Below are 16,632 nucleotides of genomic sequence, written 5' to 3' on the forward strand. Positions count from 1 at the left end.
ACAGACGGTTGAAGGCGCAGTTTCATTTGCCCAGTACGACCTCTTCAATATTCCCAAATTACGTTAAAACCAAGAACAAATTTTAAATAACAATCTTGATGTTATAGTCTTTTGTTACTTTCTAAATATTGGACTGACCGATATAATTACTTTATTTCCAAACTGTCTCGCAGAATTTCGATTTTTTATAGATGTTTGAAGGTACCGTGGTTCTTGCTCCCTATGACTATTTCACTGTTATTTCTAAAGGAAGTTAGCCCTAATAAAAAATATAAAACAACTGTTTTTATATTAACCTTTTCTTTTTCTTTGTTAATGTTGGTCTAACAATTAAAATACCAAATATTTCGATTCTGTCATTAGCAGAATTTCTATTTTTTTTTTACAAATGTTTGAAGCTTCAGTGCCGTTGCCCCGTATAAACATTTCCATAATATATTCAGCTGAAGTTAACACAAAGACAAAATATGGAATATCAATTCTTTTATTATTTTCTATATAAATAGGCTGCAAAAGAAAATGTTATATCTCATTGAATGTGGTTTGTGGTCCTGAAAAGGACCGATTGTAGAGTATACTAGGGCTTTGGCTGCCAGTTGAAGCCTTGCCTATTTAAGCACGCTCGCCGCGGATGCGTCGCGCTAATTGAATGTCCTTGGCATAATGGTGACACGTTTAGCATGAAGGGCACACAAGTTGGTATCTTCAAAGAGACCAACCAGATAGGCTTCGCTAGCTTCCTGCAGGGCCATAACCGCCGAGCTCTGGAATCGCAAGTCAGTCTTAAAGTCCTGAGCGATTTCACGCACCAGACGCTGGAAAGGCAGTTTGCGGATCAGAAGCTCGGTGCTCTTTTGGTAGCGACGGATCTCACGCAAGGCCACTGTTCCAGGGCGATAGCGGTGAGGCTTCTTCACACCTCCGGTCGCAGGGGCGCTCTTGCGAGCGGCCTTAGTAGCCAGTTGTTTGCGTGGAGCCTTTCCACCAGTCGATTTGCGTGCAGTTGGAATTAGTTCTTCAGTGACATTCGGACTGTGTGTGTGCAGAATAGTATAAAACAGTGAAAAATGACTGGTCGTGGTAAAGGAGGCAAGGGATTGGGAAAAGGTGGTGCCAAGCGTCATCGCAAAGTGCTGCGTGATAACATCCAAGGTATCACGAAGCCTGCTATCCGCCGTTTGGCTCGTCGTGGCGGTGTGAAGCGCATATCTGGACTCATATACGAGGAAACGCGTGGTGTTCTGAAGGTTTTCTTGGAGAACGTAATTCGTGATGCCGTCACCTACACCGAACACGCTAAGAGAAAGACTGTTACAGCCATGGATGTTGTGTACGCTCTGAAGAGGCAAGGCCGCACCCTCTACGGATTCGGCGGTTAAAAAAAAAGTCCTGTACTTTTATTAAGCAATCGGTCCTTTTCAGGACCACCATTCACTTTTTAAAGGAGGTACATTTTCAAAAAAAATTTTCCTTTTATTGGTTGGGAATCCCAAGAATGACGTAGTACGCAATTACATCAAACTAAATGTCGATCGTTGATTGCTCTTTCAGGTAGACCAATGTGACAGTGTAGTGTGTATATATTGATAGATTCATAACATGGCTTTGTACAGACTGTACTGATTTCAGACACCGCGTGTATATCAACGCATCGTGAAGTGCGAAAAATAAAAAAACTACTTTATATAATAGAAAATATGAAAAACCGTACTGCATATATAAATAAAATATGACCATTCTTAAAATAATTTTTTGTATAATTTATTTAATACAACATAATAGTAACGTAGTTGGAAATTTTTTCAAATCTTTGGTAACAATTTGGTCGTCCTGAAAAGGACGGTTTGATTGACGATTTTATGTACAAGTAGGTTTTCAGCTTTTGAAACGTTTAAGCCTTCTTCTCGGTCTTCTTGGGCAACAGAACAGCCTGAATATTAGGCAACACTCCACCTTGGGCAATAGTGACGCCGGAGAGCAGCTTGTTTAACTCCTCGTCGTTGCGGATGGCCAGCTGTAAATGACGCGGAATAATTCTAGTCTTCTTGTTGTCACGAGCAGCATTGCCTGCCAACTCGAGAACTTCAGCGGCCAGATATTCCATTACGGCTGCTAGGTAAACTGGAGCGCCTGCACCAACACGCTCGGCGTAGTTGCCCTTCCGGAGCAGACGGTGAATACGGCCCACAGGGAATTGAAGACCGGCACGGTTGGAGCGGGACTTTGCCTTTCCCTTCACTTTGCCACCTTTTCCACGTCCAGACATTTTGCTTTGCGTTTATTTCACTTAGTTCACTTTACACACGGTACACGAATGCTGGCCGAGCCCCGGCAGGGAAATATTTATACTTTTTCGTCTGCCAGCGCTTTCAGTTAGGGGTGGGTGACTTAGACCTGAAATGATTGCCCGTAAAAAAGTATAAAAATGAACGCGTTCGGAGCCCACATTATGATAAGTGAATTGTGTTTGTGAAAATATAAGTAAAGTGAATAATGCCGCCGAAAACTAGTGGAAAGGCAGCCAAGAAGGCTGGCAAGGCTCAGAAGAACATCACCAAGACCGACAAGAAAAAGAAGCGCAAGAGGAAGGAGAGCTATGCCATCTACATTTACAAGGTTCTCAAGCAGGTCCATCCTGACACCGGAATTTCATCTAAGGCGATGAGCATAATGAACAGCTTTGTAAATGATATTTTCGAGCGCATTGCTGCCGAGGCGTCTCGTCTGGCTCACTACAACAAGCGCTCGACCATCACCAGTCGAGAAATTCAAACGGCTGTTCGCCTGCTTCTGCCGGGAGAGTTGGCCAAGCATGCTGTCAGTGAGGGAACCAAGGCTGTCACCAAGTACACCAGCTCCAAATAATTTGTTCCTGCGAGTGCGGACAATAATCCAAAACGGCCCTTTTCAGGGCCACAATGTGTTTCACCAAAGAAATGTATTTTTCAATATATCGTCGATTTCAACATATCCACCCATACTATGGGGTTAAAATTTGTTTAGATATGTATATTAAAAAAATCGGAAACTAAAACTGAATACGCTCAACAAGCAACGTAATTCAATAACGAGAGACACTACGCGTTTTATTGTTGTTGCCAATAATAATCCAATTTTCAAAAAGTATTTAAATGAAAGTTTTTTCTCTTGCAACGAAACGTTGTAGCCCTGAAAAGGGCTTATTTAGACAAATTTCAGATCTTGAAATCCAAAATTTTGATTGCGAACATGTACCCACTACTGTACTTTTTCACAATTTACTTCTTGGCAGCCGTTGTCTTTGCTTTCGGCTTCTTGGCAGTAGCAGAAACCGCTGCTTTCTTCGCAGTCTTTTTGGGTTTGGCAGACGCCGCTGGCTTTGCCTTTGGGGCTTTGGCTGCTGCAGCCTTCGACTTCGCTGCGGTCGCTTTCGCCTTTGTTGCGGCGGGCTTCGACTTTACGATTCCAGTTTTCTTGGCATCCTTGGCTTTTGCCTTCTCGGTTTTCTTCTTCTCGGCAGTCTTTTTGGTGGCCACAGCCTTCTTAACCTTGGGCTTTTTGTCAGCAGCCCCAGCGGCCGTTTTTTTGGAGGAGGCACCAGTCTTCTTGGATGCTACCTTCTTGCTTTCCACTTTCTTCTCAGCAGACAAAACCCTCGACTTCGCCTTCGGATCCTTATCCTTCTTGGCGGAGGCCGAAAGTTTAAATGATCCAGATGCACCCTTTCCCTTTGTTTGGATAAGCTTTCCATTGACCACGGCCGATTTTAGGTACTTCTTGATGAATGGAGCTAACTTTTGGGCGTCGCATTTATAAGTGGCAGTAATATATTTTTTTATTGCCAGAAGTGATGAGCCGCCACGTTCCTTTAAATTTTTAATCGAAGCGTCCACCATTTGCTGAGTTGGCGGATGTGACGGCGTCGCAGTGGCTTTCTTTGCCTTTGTGCCGGTAGATCCAGATGCCTTTTTTTGGGCCACCTTTTTCTCAACTGTCGCGGATGGGGCAGCCACTGGAGAAGCGGACGTTGCAACTGCAGAATCAGACATTTTTCTTCACTAAGAACACTTTTTTCTTCAGAAAATGGTCCGCGCGCTGTTGCCAACCTCCCTTGCTCGGATGAGAATCGAGGAGGAGAGCACTTTGACAATACGACTGCCAGCAGTCATTTACTATGTTGATGTTTGCTTGAAGTGCAAACATTTTTTGTAAATATTAAGTGTTTAAAATCTTTAATGAAAATAAGTTTTAATTGCTCTACATTCTTAAATAATTTTTTCTTCACTATGAATTTTTCAATCGTTGATATATGGTTTTAGTGACCTTTTAATGTTGATTGAACTTGAATATTCACATTTTTAACTAAAGCAATTTATAAAAAAACATGTTTTTAAATTATAAATCATGAAAATAATTTAGTAATTCCCGATTTTTTTTACAACTTCAACTTTCGACCTTTAGAAAAACCTAAAAAAGAAGCGTATATTATTGATTGAGATACTTTATTAATTGATTTAAGTTGACAATGAACTACACAACAAGTTTGCTTTACGGCATCATTCAGCAATGGTTTTCGATGCTAAAAAATACATCTATTTTAAAAAATAATGTTATTTTAATATTTTCTTAAAATAATAATGTGTTTGCTTTAGTAGATTAGAGTTTTCATGCATTTTTATAAATAATTTGTCTAAAATAAATCAATTTCCCTGCCATATATCAGCCTTGATATAGTCATAATATGTCTTACAACGTTTTCATTAAATAAAAAATATAAAGCAATCTTTTTTGTATTATCTCTTTTTTTTATATACTAGATATTGAATTTCCCAACGTAATTAACCAATTTCAAAACAGGTTTTTACAGAACTTTTATTTTTTACAGACGGTTGAAGGCGCAGTTTCATTTGCCCAGTACGACCTCTTCAATATTCCCAAATTACGTTAAAACCAAGAACAAATTTTAAATAACAATCTTGATGTTATAGTCTTTTGTTACTTTCTAAATATTGGACTGACCGATATAATTACTTTATTTCCAAACTGTCTCGCAGAATTTCGATTTTTTATAGATGTTTGAAGGTACCGTGGTTCTTGCTCCCTATGACTATTTCACTGGTATTTCTAAAGGAAGTTAGCCCTAATAAAAAATATAAAACAACTGTTTTTATATTAACCTTTTCTTTTTTTTTGTTAATGTTGGTCTAACAATTAAAATACCAAATATTTCGATTCTGTCATTAGCAGAATTTCTATTTTTTTTTTACAAATGTTTGAAGCTTCAGTGCCGTTGCCCCGTATAAACATTTCCATAATATATTCAGCTGAAGTTAACACAAAGACAAAATATGGAATATCAATTCTTTTATTATTTTCTATATAAATAGGCTGCAAAAGAAAATGTTATATCTCATTGAATGTGGTTTGTGGTCCTGAAAAGGACCGATTGTAGAGTATACTAGGGCTTTGGCTGCCAGTTGAAGCCTTGCCTATTTAAGCACGCTCGCCGCGGATGCGTCGCGCTAATTGAATGTCCTTGGGCATAATGGTGACACGTTTAGCATGAATGGCACACAAGTTGGTATCTTCAAAGAGACCAACCAGATAGGCTTCGCTAGCTTCCTGCAGGGCCATAACCGCCGAGCTCTGGAATCGCAAGTCAGTCTTAAAGTCCTGAGCGATTTCACGCACCAGACGCTGGAAAGGCAGTTTGCGGATCAGAAGCTCGGTGCTCTTTTGGTAGCGACGGATCTCACGCAAGGCCACTGTTCCAGGGCGATAGCGGTGAGGCTTCTTCACACCTCCGGTCGCAGGGGCGCTCTTGCGAGCGGCCTTAGTAGCCAGTTGTTTGCGTGGAGCCTTTCCACCAGTCGATTTGCGTGCAGTTTGCTTGGTACGAGCCATTTCCGATTTGAGTTTCACCACAGTTCACGTTCACTACTTCACGTTTCAAAACACAATAAACGATCAGAGCATTTGCTACCTACTTATATAGCAAGCGTGGATGGTGAGAAAGAGAAAGGGAAACAGAGGCCATCTCATTTGACGAGCGAGGAACGAAACGAACATATCGTTCGTACTCTCTCGGGTTTTTGGCGTTTTACGTATAAATAGAGGCACACAGAAAATGTTGGAATTAGTTCTTCAGTGACATTCGGACTGTGTGTGTGCAGAATAGTATAAAACAGTGAAAAATGACTGGTCGTGGTAAAGGAGGCAAGGGATTGGGAAAAGGTGGTGCCAAGCGTCATCGCAAAGTGCTGCGTGATAACATCCAAGGTATCACGAAGCCTGCTATCCGCCGTTTGGCTCGTCGTGGCGGTGTGAAGCGCATATCTGGACTCATATACGAGGAAACGCGTGGTGTTCTGAAGGTTTTCTTGGAGAACGTAATTCGTGATGCCGTCACCTACACCGAACACGCTAAGAGAAAGACTGTTACAGCCATGGATGTTGTGTACGCTCTGAAGAGGCAAGGCCGCACCCTCTACGGATTCGGCGGTTAAAAAAAAAGTCCTGTACTTTTATTAAGCAATCGGTCCTTTTCAGGACCACCATTCACTTTTTAAAGGAGGTACATTTTCAAAAAAAATTTTCCTTTTATTGGTTGGGAATCCCAAGAATGACGTAGTACGCAATTACATCAAACTAAATGTCGATCGTTGATTGCTCTTTCAGGTAGACCAATGTGACAGTGTAGTGTGTATATATTGATAGATTCATAACATGGCTTTGTACAGACTGTACTGATTTCAGACACCGCGTGTATATCAACGCATCGTGAAGTGCGAAAAATAAAAAAACTACTTTATATAATAGAAAATATGAAAAACCGTACTGCATATATAAATAAAATATGACCATTCTTAAAATAATTTTTTGTATAATTTATTTAATACAACATAATAGTAACGTAGTTGGAAATTTTTTCAAATCTTTGGTAACAATTTGGTCGTCCTGAAAAGGACGGTTTGATTGACGATTTTATGTACAAGTAGGTTTTCAGCTTTTGAAACGTTTAAGCCTTCTTCTCGGTCTTCTTGGGCAACAGAACAGCCTGAATATTAGGCAACACTCCACCTTGGGCAATAGTGACGCCGGAGAGCAGCTTGTTTAACTCCTCGTCGTTGCGGATGGCCAGCTGTAAATGACGCGGAATAATTCTAGTCTTCTTGTTGTCACGAGCAGCATTGCCTGCCAACTCGAGAACTTCAGCGGCCAGATATTCCATTACGGCTGCTAGGTAAACTGGAGCGCCTGCACCAACACGCTCGGCGTAGTTGCCCTTCCGGAGCAGACGGTGAATACGGCCCACAGGGAATTGAAGACCGGCACGGTTGGAGCGGGACTTTGCCTTTCCCTTCACTTTGCCACCTTTTCCACGTCCAGACATTTTGCTTTGCGTTTATTTCACTTAGTTCACTTTACACACGGTACACGAATGCTGGCCGAGCCCCGGCAGGGAAATATTTATACTTTTTCGTCTGCCAGCGCTTTCAGTTAGGGGTGGGTGACTTAGACCTGAAATGATTGCCCGTAAAAAAGTATAAAAATGAACGCGTTCGGAGCCCACATTATGATAAGTGAATTGTGTTTGTGAAAATATAAGTAAAGTGAATAATGCCGCCGAAAACTAGTGGAAAGGCAGCCAAGAAGGCTGGCAAGGCTCAGAAGAACATCACCAAGACCGACAAGAAAAAGAAGCGCAAGAGGAAGGAGAGCTATGCCATCTACATTTACAAGGTTCTCAAGCAGGTCCATCCTGACACCGGAATTTCATCTAAGGCGATGAGCATAATGAACAGCTTTGTAAATGATATTTTCGAGCGCATTGCTGCCGAGGCGTCTCGTCTGGCTCACTACAACAAGCGCTCGACCATCACCAGTCGAGAAATTCAAACGGCTGTTCGCCTGCTTCTGCCGGGAGAGTTGGCCAAGCATGCTGTCAGTGAGGGAACCAAGGCTGTCACCAAGTACACCAGCTCCAAATAATTTGTTCCTGCGAGTGCGGACAATAATCCAAAACGGCCCTTTTCAGGGCCACAATGTGTTTCACCAAAGAAATGTATTTTTCAATATATCGTCGATTTCAACTTATCCATTGTTAAAATTTGTTTAGATATGTATATTAAAAAAATCGGAAACTAAAACTGAATACGCTCAACAAGCAACGTAATTCAATAACGAGAGACACTACGCGTTTTATTGTTGTTGCCAATAATAATCCAATTTTCAAATAGTATTTAAATGAAAGTTTTTTCTCTTGCAACGAAACGTTGTAGCCCTGAAAAGGGCTTATTTAGACAAATTTCAGATCTTGAAATCCAAAATTTTGATTGCGAACATGTACCCACTACTGTACTTTTTCACAATTTACTTCTTGGCAGCCGTTGTCTTTGCTTTCGGCTTCTTGGCAGTAGCAGAAACCGCTGCTTTCTTCGCAGTCTTTTTGGGTTTTGCGCTGCGGTCGCTTTCGCCTTTGTTGCGGCGGGCTTCGACTTTACGATTCCAGTTTTCTTGGCATCCTTGGCTTTTGCCTTATCGGGTTTCTTCTTCTCGGCAGTCTTTTTGGTGGCCACAGCCTTCTTAACCTTGGGCTTTTTGTCAGCAGCCCCAGCGGCCGTTATTTTGGAGGAGGCACCAGTCTTCTTGGATGCTACCTTCTTGCTTTCCACTTTCTTCTCAGCAGACAAAACCCTCGACTTCGCCTTCGGATCCTTATCCTTCTTGGCGGAGGCCGAAAGTTTAAATGATCCAGATGCACCCTTTCCCTTTGTTTGGATAAGCTTTCCATTGACCACGGCCGATTTTAGGTACTTCTTGATGAATGGAGCTAACTTTTGGGCGTCGCATTTATAAGTGGCAGTAATATATTTTTTTATTGCCAGAAGTGATGAGCCGCCACGTTCCTTTAAATTTTTAATCGAAGCGTCCACCATTTGCTGAGTTGGCGGATGTGACGGCGTCGCAGTGGCTTTCTTTGCCTTTGTGCCGGTAGATCCAGATGCCTTTTTTTGGGCCACCTTTTTCTCAACTGTCGCGGATGGGGCAGCCACTGGAGAAGCGGACGTTGCAACTGCAGAATCAGACATTTTTCTTCACTAAGAACACTTTTTTCTTCAGAAAATGGTCCGCGCGCTGTTGCCAACCTCCCTTGCTCGGATGAGAATCGAGGAGGAGAGCACTTTGACAATACGACTGCCAGCAGTCATTTACTATGTTGATGTTTGCTTGAAGTGCAAACATTTTTTGTAAATATTAAGTGTTTAAAATCTTTAATGAAAATAAGTTTTAATTGCTCTACATTCTTAAATAATTTTTTCTTCACTATGAATTTTTCAATCGTTGATATATGGTTTTAGTGACCTTTCAATGTTGATTGAACTTGAATATTCACATTTTTAACTAAAGCAATTTATAAAAAAACATGTTTTTAAATTATAAATCATGAAAATAATTTAGTAATTCCCGATTTTTTTTACAACTTCAACTTTCGACCTTTAGAAAAAGCTAAAAAAGAAGCGTATATTATTGATTGAGATACTTTATTAATTGATTTAAGTTGACAATGAACTACATAACAAGTTTGCTTTACGGCATCATTCAGCAATGGTTTTCGATGCTAAAAAATACATCTATTTTAAAAATAATGTTATTTTAATATTTTCTTAAAATAATAATGTGTTTGCTTTAGTAGATTAGAGTTTTCATGCATTTTTATAAATAATTTGTCTAAAATAAATCAATTTCCCTGCCATATATCAGCCTTGATATAGTCATAATATGTCTTACAACGTTTTCATTAAATAAAAAATATAAAGCAATCTTTTTTGTATTATCTCTTTTTTTATATACTAGATATTGAATTTCCCAACGTAATTAACCAATTTCAAAACAGGTTTTTACAGAACTTTTATTTTTTACAGACGGTTGAAGGCGCAGTTTCATTGCCCAGTACGACCTCTTCAATATTCCCAAATTACGTTAAAACCAAGAACAAATTTTAAATAACAATCTTGATGTTATAGTCTTTTGTTACTTTCTAAATATTGGACTGACCGATATAATTACTTTATTTCCAAACTGTCTCGCAGAATTTCGATTTTTTATAGATGTTTGAAGGTACCGTGGTTCTTGCTCCCTATGACTATTTCACTGGTATTTCTAAAGGAAGTTAGCCCTAATAAAAAATATAAAACAACTGTTTTTATATTAACCTTTTCTTTTTTTTGTTAATGTTGGTCTAACAATTAAAATACCAAATATTTCGATTCTGTCATTAGCAGAATTTCTATTTTTTTTTTACAAATGTTTGAAGCTTCAGTGCCGTTGCCCCGTATAAACATTTCCATAATATATTCAGCTGAAGTTAACACAAAGACAAAATATGGAATATCAATTCTTTTATTATTTTCTATATAAATAGGCTGCAAAAGAAAATGTTATATCTCATTGAATGTGGTTTGTGGTCCTGAAAAGGACCGATTGTAGAGTATACTAGGGCTTTGGCTGCCAGTTGAAGCCTTGCCTATTTAAGCACGCTCGCCGCGGATGCGTCGCGCTAATTGAATGTCCTTGGGCATAATGGTGACACGTTTAGCATGAATGGCACACAAGTTGGTATCTTCAAAGAGACCAACCAGATAGGCTTCGCTAGCTTCCTGCAGGGCCATAACCGCCGAGCTCTGGAATCGCAAGTCAGTCTTAAAGTCCTGAGCGATTTCACGCACCAGACGCTGGAAAGGCAGTTTGCGGATCAGAAGCTCGGTGCTCTTTTGGTAGCGACGGATCTCACGCAAGGCCACTGTTCCAGGGCGATAGCGGTGAGGCTTCTTCACACCTCCGGTCGCAGGGGCGCTCTTGCGAGCGGCCTTAGTAGCCAGTTGTTTGCGTGGAGCCTTTCCACCAGTCGATTTGCGTGCAGTTTGCTTGGTACGAGCCATTTCCGATTTGAGTTTCACCACAGTTCACGTTCACTACTTCACGTTTCAAAACACAATAAACGATCAGAGCATTTGCTACCTACTTATATAGCAAGCGTGGATGGTGAGAAAGAGAAAGGGAAACAGAGGCCATCTCATTTGACGAGCGAGGAACGAAACGAACATATCGTTCGTACTCTCTCGGGTTTTTGGCGTTTTACGTATAAATAGAGGCACACAGAAAATGTTGGAATTAGTTCTTCAGTGACATTCGGACTGTGTGTGTGCAGAATAGTATAAAACAGTGAAAAATGACTGGTCGTGGTAAAGGAGGCAAGGGATTGGGAAAAGGTGGTGCAAGCGTCATCGCAAAGTGCTGCGTGATAACATCCAAGGTATCACGAAGCCTGCTATCCGCCGTTTGGCTCGTCGTGGCGGTGTGAAGCGCATATCTGGACTCATATACGAGGAAACGCGTGGTGTTCTGAAGGTTTTCTTGGAGAACGTAATTCGTGATGCCGTCACCTACACCGAACACGCTAAGAGAAAGACTGTTACAGCCATGGATGTTGTGTACGCTCTGAAGAGGCAAGGCCGCACCCTCTACGGATTCGGCGGTTAAAAAAAAAGTCCTGTACTTTTATTAAGCAATCGGTCCTTTTCAGGACCACCATTCACTTTTTAAAGGAGGTACATTTTCAAAAAAAATTTTCCTTTTATTGGTTGGGAATCCCAAGAATGACGTAGTACGCAATTACATCAAACTAAATGTCGATCGTTGATTGCTCTTTCAGGTAGACCAATGTGACAGTGTAGTGTGTATATATTGATAGATTCATAACATGGCTTTGTACAGACTGTACTGATTTCAGACACCGCGTGTATATCAACGCATCGTGAAGTGCGAAAAATAAAAAAACTACTTTATATAATAGAAAATATGAAAAACCGTACTGCATATATAAATAAAATATGACCATTCTTAAAATAATTTTTTGTATAATTTATTTAATACAACATAATAGTAACGTAGTTGGAAATTTTTTCAAATCTTTGGTAACAATTTGGTCGTCCTGAAAAGGACGGTTTGATTGACGATTTTATGTACAAGTAGGTTTTCAGCTTTTGAAACGTTTAAGCCTTCTTCTCGGTCTTCTTGGGCAACAGAACAGCCTGAATATTAGGCAACACTCCACCTTGGGCAATAGTGACGCCGGAGAGCAGCTTGTTTAACTCCTCGTCGTTGCGGATGGCCAGCTGTAAATGACGCGGAATAATTCTAGTCTTCTTGTTGTCACGAGCAGCATTGCCTGCCAACTCGAGAACTTCAGCGGCCAGATATTCCATTACGGCTGCTAGGTAAACTGGAGCGCCTGCACCAACACGCTCGGCGTAGTTGCCCTTCCGGAGCAGACGGTGAATACGGCCCACAGGGAATTGAAGACCGGCACGGTTGGAGCGGGACTTTGCCTTTCCCTTCACTTTGCCACCTTTTCCACGTCCAGACATTTTGCTTTGCGTTTATTTCACTTAGTTCACTTTACACACGGTACACGAATGCTGGCCGAGCCCCGGCAGGGAAATATTTATACTTTTTCGTCTGCCAGCGCTTTCAGTTAGGGGTGGGTGACTTAGACCTGAAATGATTGCCCGTAAAAAAGTATAAAAATGAACGCGTTCGGAGCCCACATTATGATAAGTGAATTGTGTTTGTGAAATATAAGTAAAGTGAATAATGCCGCCGAAAACTAGTGGAAAGGCAGCCAAGAAGGCTGGCAAGGCTCAGAAGAACATCACCAAGACCGACAAGAAAAAGAAGCGCAAGAGGAAGGAGAGCTATGCCATCTACATTTACAAGGTTCTCAAGCAGGTCCATCCTGACACCGGAATTTCATCTAAGGCGATGAGCATAATGAACAGCTTTGTAAATGATATTTTCGAGCGCATTGCTGCCGAGGCGTCTCGTCTGGCTCACTACAACAAGCGCTCGACCATCACCAGTCGAGAAATTCAAACGGCTGTTCGCCTGCTTCTGCCGGGAGAGTTGGCCAAGCATGCTGTCAGTGAGGGAACCAAGGCTGTCACCAAGTACACCAGCTCCAAATAATTTGTTCCTGCGAGTGCGGACAATAATCCAAAACGGCCCTTTTCAGGGCCACAATGTGTTTCACCAAAGAAATGTATTTTTCAATATATCGTCGATTTCAACATATCCACCCATACTATGGGGTTAAAATTTGTTTAGATATGTATATTAAAAAAATCGGAAACTAAAACTGAATACGCTCAACAAGCAACGTAATTCAATAACGAGAGACACTACGCGTTTTATTGTTGTTGCCAATAATAATCCAATTTTCAAAAAGTATTTAAATGAAAGTTTTTTCTCTTGCAACGAAACGTTGTAGCCCTGAAAAGGGCTTATTTAGACAAATTTCAGATCTTGAAATCCAAAATTTTGATTGCGAACATGTACCCACTACTGTACTTTTTCACAATTTACTTCTTGGCAGCCGTTGTCTTTGCTTTCGGCTTCTTGGCAGTAGCAGAAACCGCTGCTTTCTTCGCAGTCTTTTTGGGTTTGGCAGACGCCGCTGGCTTTGCCTTTGGGGCTTTGGCTGCTGCAGCCTTCGACTTCGCTGCGGTCGCTTTCGCCTTTGTTGCGGCGGGCTTCGACTTTACGATTCCAGTTTTCTTGGCATCCTTGGCTTTTGCCTTCTCGGTTTTCTTCTTCTCGGCAGTCTTTTTGGTGGCCACAGCCTTCTTAACCTTGGGCTTTTTGTCAGCAGCCCCAGCGGCCGTTTTTTTGGAGGAGGCACCAGTCTTCTTGGATGCTACCTTCTTGCTTTCCACTTTCTTCTCAGCAGACAAAACCCTCGACTTCGCCTTCGGATCCTTATCCTTCTTGGCGGAGGCCGAAAGTTTAAATGATCCAGATGCACCCTTTCCCTTTGTTTGGATAAGCTTTCCATTGACCACGGCCGATTTTAGGTACTTCTTGATGAATGGAGCTAACTTTTGGGCGTCGCATTTATAAGTGGCAGTAATATATTTTTTTATTGCCAGAAGTGATGAGCCGCCACGTTCCTTTAAATTTTTAATCGAAGCGTCCACCATTTGCTGAGTTGGCGGATGTGACGGCGTCGCAGTGGCTTTCTTTGCCTTTGTGCCGGTAGATCCAGATGCCTTTTTTTGGGCCACCTTTTTCTCAACTGTCGCGGATGGGGCAGCCACTGGAGAAGCGGACGTTGCAACTGCAGAATCAGACATTTTTCTTCACTAAGAACACTTTTTTCTTCAGAAAATGGTCCGCGCGCTGTTGCCAACCTCCCTTGCTCGGATGAGAATCGAGGAGGAGAGCACTTTGACAATACGACTGCCAGCAGTCATTTACTATGTTGATGTTTGCTTGAAGTGCAAACATTTTTTGTAAATATTAAGTGTTTAAAATCTTTAATGAAAATAAGTTTTAATTGCTCTACATTCTTAAATAATTTTTTCTTCACTATGAATTTTTCAATCGTTGATATATGGTTTTAGTGACCTTTTAATGTTGATTGAACTTGAATATTCACATTTTTAACTAAAGCAATTTATAAAAAAACATGTTTTTAAATTATAAATCATGAAAATAATTTAGTAATTCCCGATTTTTTTTACAACTTCAACTTTCGACCTTTAGAAAAACCTAAAAAAGAAGCGTATATTATTGATTGAGATACTTTATTAATTGATTTAAGTTGACAATGAACTACACAACAAGTTTGCTTTACGGCATCATTCAGCAATGGTTTTCGATGCTAAAAAATACATCTATTTTAAAAAATAATGTTATTTTAATATTTTCTTAAAATAATAATGTGTTTGCTTTAGTAGATTAGAGTTTTCATGCATTTTTATAAATAATTTGTCTAAAATAAATCAATTTCCCTGCCATATATCAGCCTTGATATAGTCATAATATGTCTTACAACGTTTTCATTAAATAAAAAATATAAAGCAATCTTTTTTGTATTATCTCTTTTTTTTATATACTAGATATTGAATTTCCCAACGTAATTAACCAATTTCAAAACAGGTTTTTACAGAACTTTTATTTTTTACAGACGGTTGAAGGCGCAGTTTCATTTGCCCAGTACGACCTCTTCAATATTCCCAAATTACGTTAAAACCAAGAACAAATTTTAAATAACAATCTTGATGTTATAGTCTTTTGTTACTTTCTAAATATTGGACTGACCGATATAATTACTTTATTTCCAAACTGTCTCGCAGAATTTCGATTTTTTATAGATGTTTGAAGGTACCGTGGTTCTTGCTCCCTATGACTATTTCACTGGTATTTCTAAAGGAAGTTAGCCCTAATAAAAAATATAAAACAACTGTTTTTATATTAACCTTTTCTTTTTTTTTGTTAATGTTGGTCTAACAATTAAAATACCAAATATTTCGATTCTGTCATTAGCAGAATTTCTATTTTTTTTTTACAAATGTTTGAAGCTTCAGTGCCGTTGCCCCGTATAAACATTTCCATAATATATTCAGCTGAAGTTAACACAAAGACAAAATATGGAATATCAATTCTTTTATTATTTTCTATATAAATAGGCTGCAAAAGAAAATGTTATATCTCATTGAATGTGGTTTGTGGTCCTGAAAAGGACCGATTGTAGAGTATACTAGGGCTTTGGCTGCCAGTTGAAGCCTTGCCTATTTAAGCACGCTCGCCGCGGATGCGTCGCGCTAATTGAATGTCCTTGGGCATAATGGTGACACGTTTAGCATGAATGGCACACAAGTTGGTATCTTCAAAGAGACCAACCAGATAGGCTTCGCTAGCTTCCTGCAGGGCCATAACCGCCGAGCTCTGGAATCGCAAGTCAGTCTTAAAGTCCTGAGCGATTTCACGCACCAGACGCTGGAAAGGCAGTTTGCGGATCAGAAGCTCGGTGCTCTTTTGGTAGCGACGGATCTCACGCAAGGCCACTGTTCCAGGGCGATAGCGGTGAGGCTTCTTCACACCTCCGGTCGCAGGGGCGCTCTTGCGAGCGGCCTTAGTAGCCAGTTGTTTGCGTGGAGCCTTTCCACCAGTCGATTTGCGTGCAGTTTGCTTGGTACGAGCCATTTCCGATTTGAGTTTCACCACAGTTCACGTTCACTACTTCACGTTTCAAAACACAATAAACGATCAGAGCATTTGCTACCTACTTATATAGCAAGCGTGGATGGTGAGAAAGAGAAAGGGAAACAGAGGCCATCTCATTTGACGAGCGAGGAACGAAACGAACATATCGTTCGTACTCTCTCGGGTTTTTGGCGTTTTACGTATAAATAGAGGCACACAGAAAATGTTGGAATTAGTTCTTCAGTGACATTCGGACTGTGTGTGTGCAGAATAGTATAAAACAGTGAAAAATGACTGGTCGTGGTAAAGGAGGCAAGGGATTGGGAAAAGGTGGTGCAAGCGTCATCGCAAAGTGCTGCGTGATAACATCCAAGGTATCACGAAGCCTGCTATCCGCCGTTTGGCTCGTCGTGGCGGTGTGAAGCGCATATTGGATATAACGAGGAAACGCGTGGTGTTCTGAAGGTTTCTTGAGAACGTAATTCGTGATGCCGTCACCCTACACCGAACACGCTAAGAGAAAGACTGTTACAGCCATGGATGTTGTGTACGCTCTGAAGAGGCAAGGCCGCACCCTCTACGGATTCGCGCGGTTAAAAAAAAAAG

General features: G+C 40.7%; 9 protein-coding genes and 3 pseudogenes across 9 annotated transcripts; 5 read left to right on the forward strand and 7 right to left on the reverse strand.

Annotated features, from left to right (window-relative positions):
- Positions 1-1,831: 1,831 nt before the first annotated feature.
- LOC122625822 (histone H2A) lies at positions 1,832-2,328 on the reverse strand. Its single transcript, XM_043805870.1, has one exon. The coding sequence runs from the start codon at positions 2,264-2,266 to the stop codon at positions 1,892-1,894; it is 375 nt and encodes a 124-aa protein (XP_043661805.1). The 5' UTR covers positions 2,267-2,328; the 3' UTR covers positions 1,832-1,891.
- A 163-nt stretch (positions 2,329-2,491) lies between these two features.
- LOC122625825 (histone H2B) lies at positions 2,492-2,910 on the forward strand. The gene has a single exon (XM_043805872.1). The coding sequence runs from the start codon at positions 2,494-2,496 to the stop codon at positions 2,863-2,865; it is 372 nt and encodes a 123-aa protein (XP_043661807.1). The 5' UTR covers positions 2,492-2,493; the 3' UTR covers positions 2,866-2,910.
- Positions 2,911-3,169: 259 nt separating this feature from the next.
- Positions 3,170-4,062, reverse strand: LOC122625818 (histone H1). Its single transcript, XM_043805866.1, has one exon. It carries the CDS (start codon positions 4,026-4,028, stop codon positions 3,258-3,260), a length of 771 nt encoding a protein of 256 aa, XP_043661801.1. The 5' UTR covers positions 4,029-4,062; the 3' UTR covers positions 3,170-3,257.
- Positions 4,063-5,414: 1,352 nt separating this feature from the next.
- On the reverse strand, positions 5,415-5,920 carry LOC122625820 (histone H3). The gene has a single exon (XM_043805868.1). The coding sequence runs from the start codon at positions 5,881-5,883 to the stop codon at positions 5,473-5,475; it is 411 nt and encodes a 136-aa protein (XP_043661803.1). The 5' UTR covers positions 5,884-5,920; the 3' UTR covers positions 5,415-5,472.
- A 1,017-nt stretch (positions 5,921-6,937) lies between these two features.
- Positions 6,938-7,525, reverse strand: LOC122625821 (histone H2A). Its single transcript, XM_043805869.1, has one exon. It carries the CDS (start codon positions 7,370-7,372, stop codon positions 6,998-7,000), a length of 375 nt encoding a protein of 124 aa, XP_043661804.1. The 5' UTR covers positions 7,373-7,525; the 3' UTR covers positions 6,938-6,997.
- Positions 7,526-7,597: 72 nt separating this feature from the next.
- Positions 7,598-8,016, forward strand: LOC122625826 (histone H2B). The gene has a single exon (XM_043805873.1). It carries the CDS (start codon positions 7,600-7,602, stop codon positions 7,969-7,971), a length of 372 nt encoding a protein of 123 aa, XP_043661808.1. The 5' UTR covers positions 7,598-7,599; the 3' UTR covers positions 7,972-8,016.
- Positions 8,017-8,264: 248 nt separating this feature from the next.
- LOC122625819 lies at positions 8,265-9,105 on the reverse strand (annotated as a pseudogene).
- A 2,107-nt stretch (positions 9,106-11,212) lies between these two features.
- On the forward strand, positions 11,213-11,568 carry LOC122625828 (annotated as a pseudogene).
- Positions 11,569-11,975: 407 nt separating this feature from the next.
- On the reverse strand, positions 11,976-12,579 carry LOC122625824 (histone H2A). The gene has a single exon (XM_043805871.1). It carries the CDS (start codon positions 12,408-12,410, stop codon positions 12,036-12,038), a length of 375 nt encoding a protein of 124 aa, XP_043661806.1. The 5' UTR covers positions 12,411-12,579; the 3' UTR covers positions 11,976-12,035.
- A 43-nt stretch (positions 12,580-12,622) lies between these two features.
- On the forward strand, positions 12,623-13,053 carry LOC122625827 (histone H2B). Its single transcript, XM_043805875.1, has one exon. It carries the CDS (start codon positions 12,637-12,639, stop codon positions 13,006-13,008), a length of 372 nt encoding a protein of 123 aa, XP_043661810.1. The 5' UTR covers positions 12,623-12,636; the 3' UTR covers positions 13,009-13,053.
- A 259-nt stretch (positions 13,054-13,312) lies between these two features.
- On the reverse strand, positions 13,313-14,205 carry LOC122625817 (histone H1). Its single transcript, XM_043805865.1, has one exon. The coding sequence runs from the start codon at positions 14,169-14,171 to the stop codon at positions 13,401-13,403; it is 771 nt and encodes a 256-aa protein (XP_043661800.1). The 5' UTR covers positions 14,172-14,205; the 3' UTR covers positions 13,313-13,400.
- A 2,111-nt stretch (positions 14,206-16,316) lies between these two features.
- Positions 16,317-16,618, forward strand: LOC122625829 (annotated as a pseudogene).
- Positions 16,619-16,632: the final 14 nt, after the last annotated feature.

The sequence above is a fragment of the Drosophila teissieri genome, unplaced genomic scaffold (genome assembly GCF_016746235.2).
Source record: "Drosophila teissieri strain GT53w unplaced genomic scaffold, Prin_Dtei_1.1 Segkk83_quiver_pilon_scaf, whole genome shotgun sequence".
NCBI classification, from domain to species: Eukaryota; Metazoa; Arthropoda; class Insecta; order Diptera; family Drosophilidae; genus Drosophila; species Drosophila teissieri.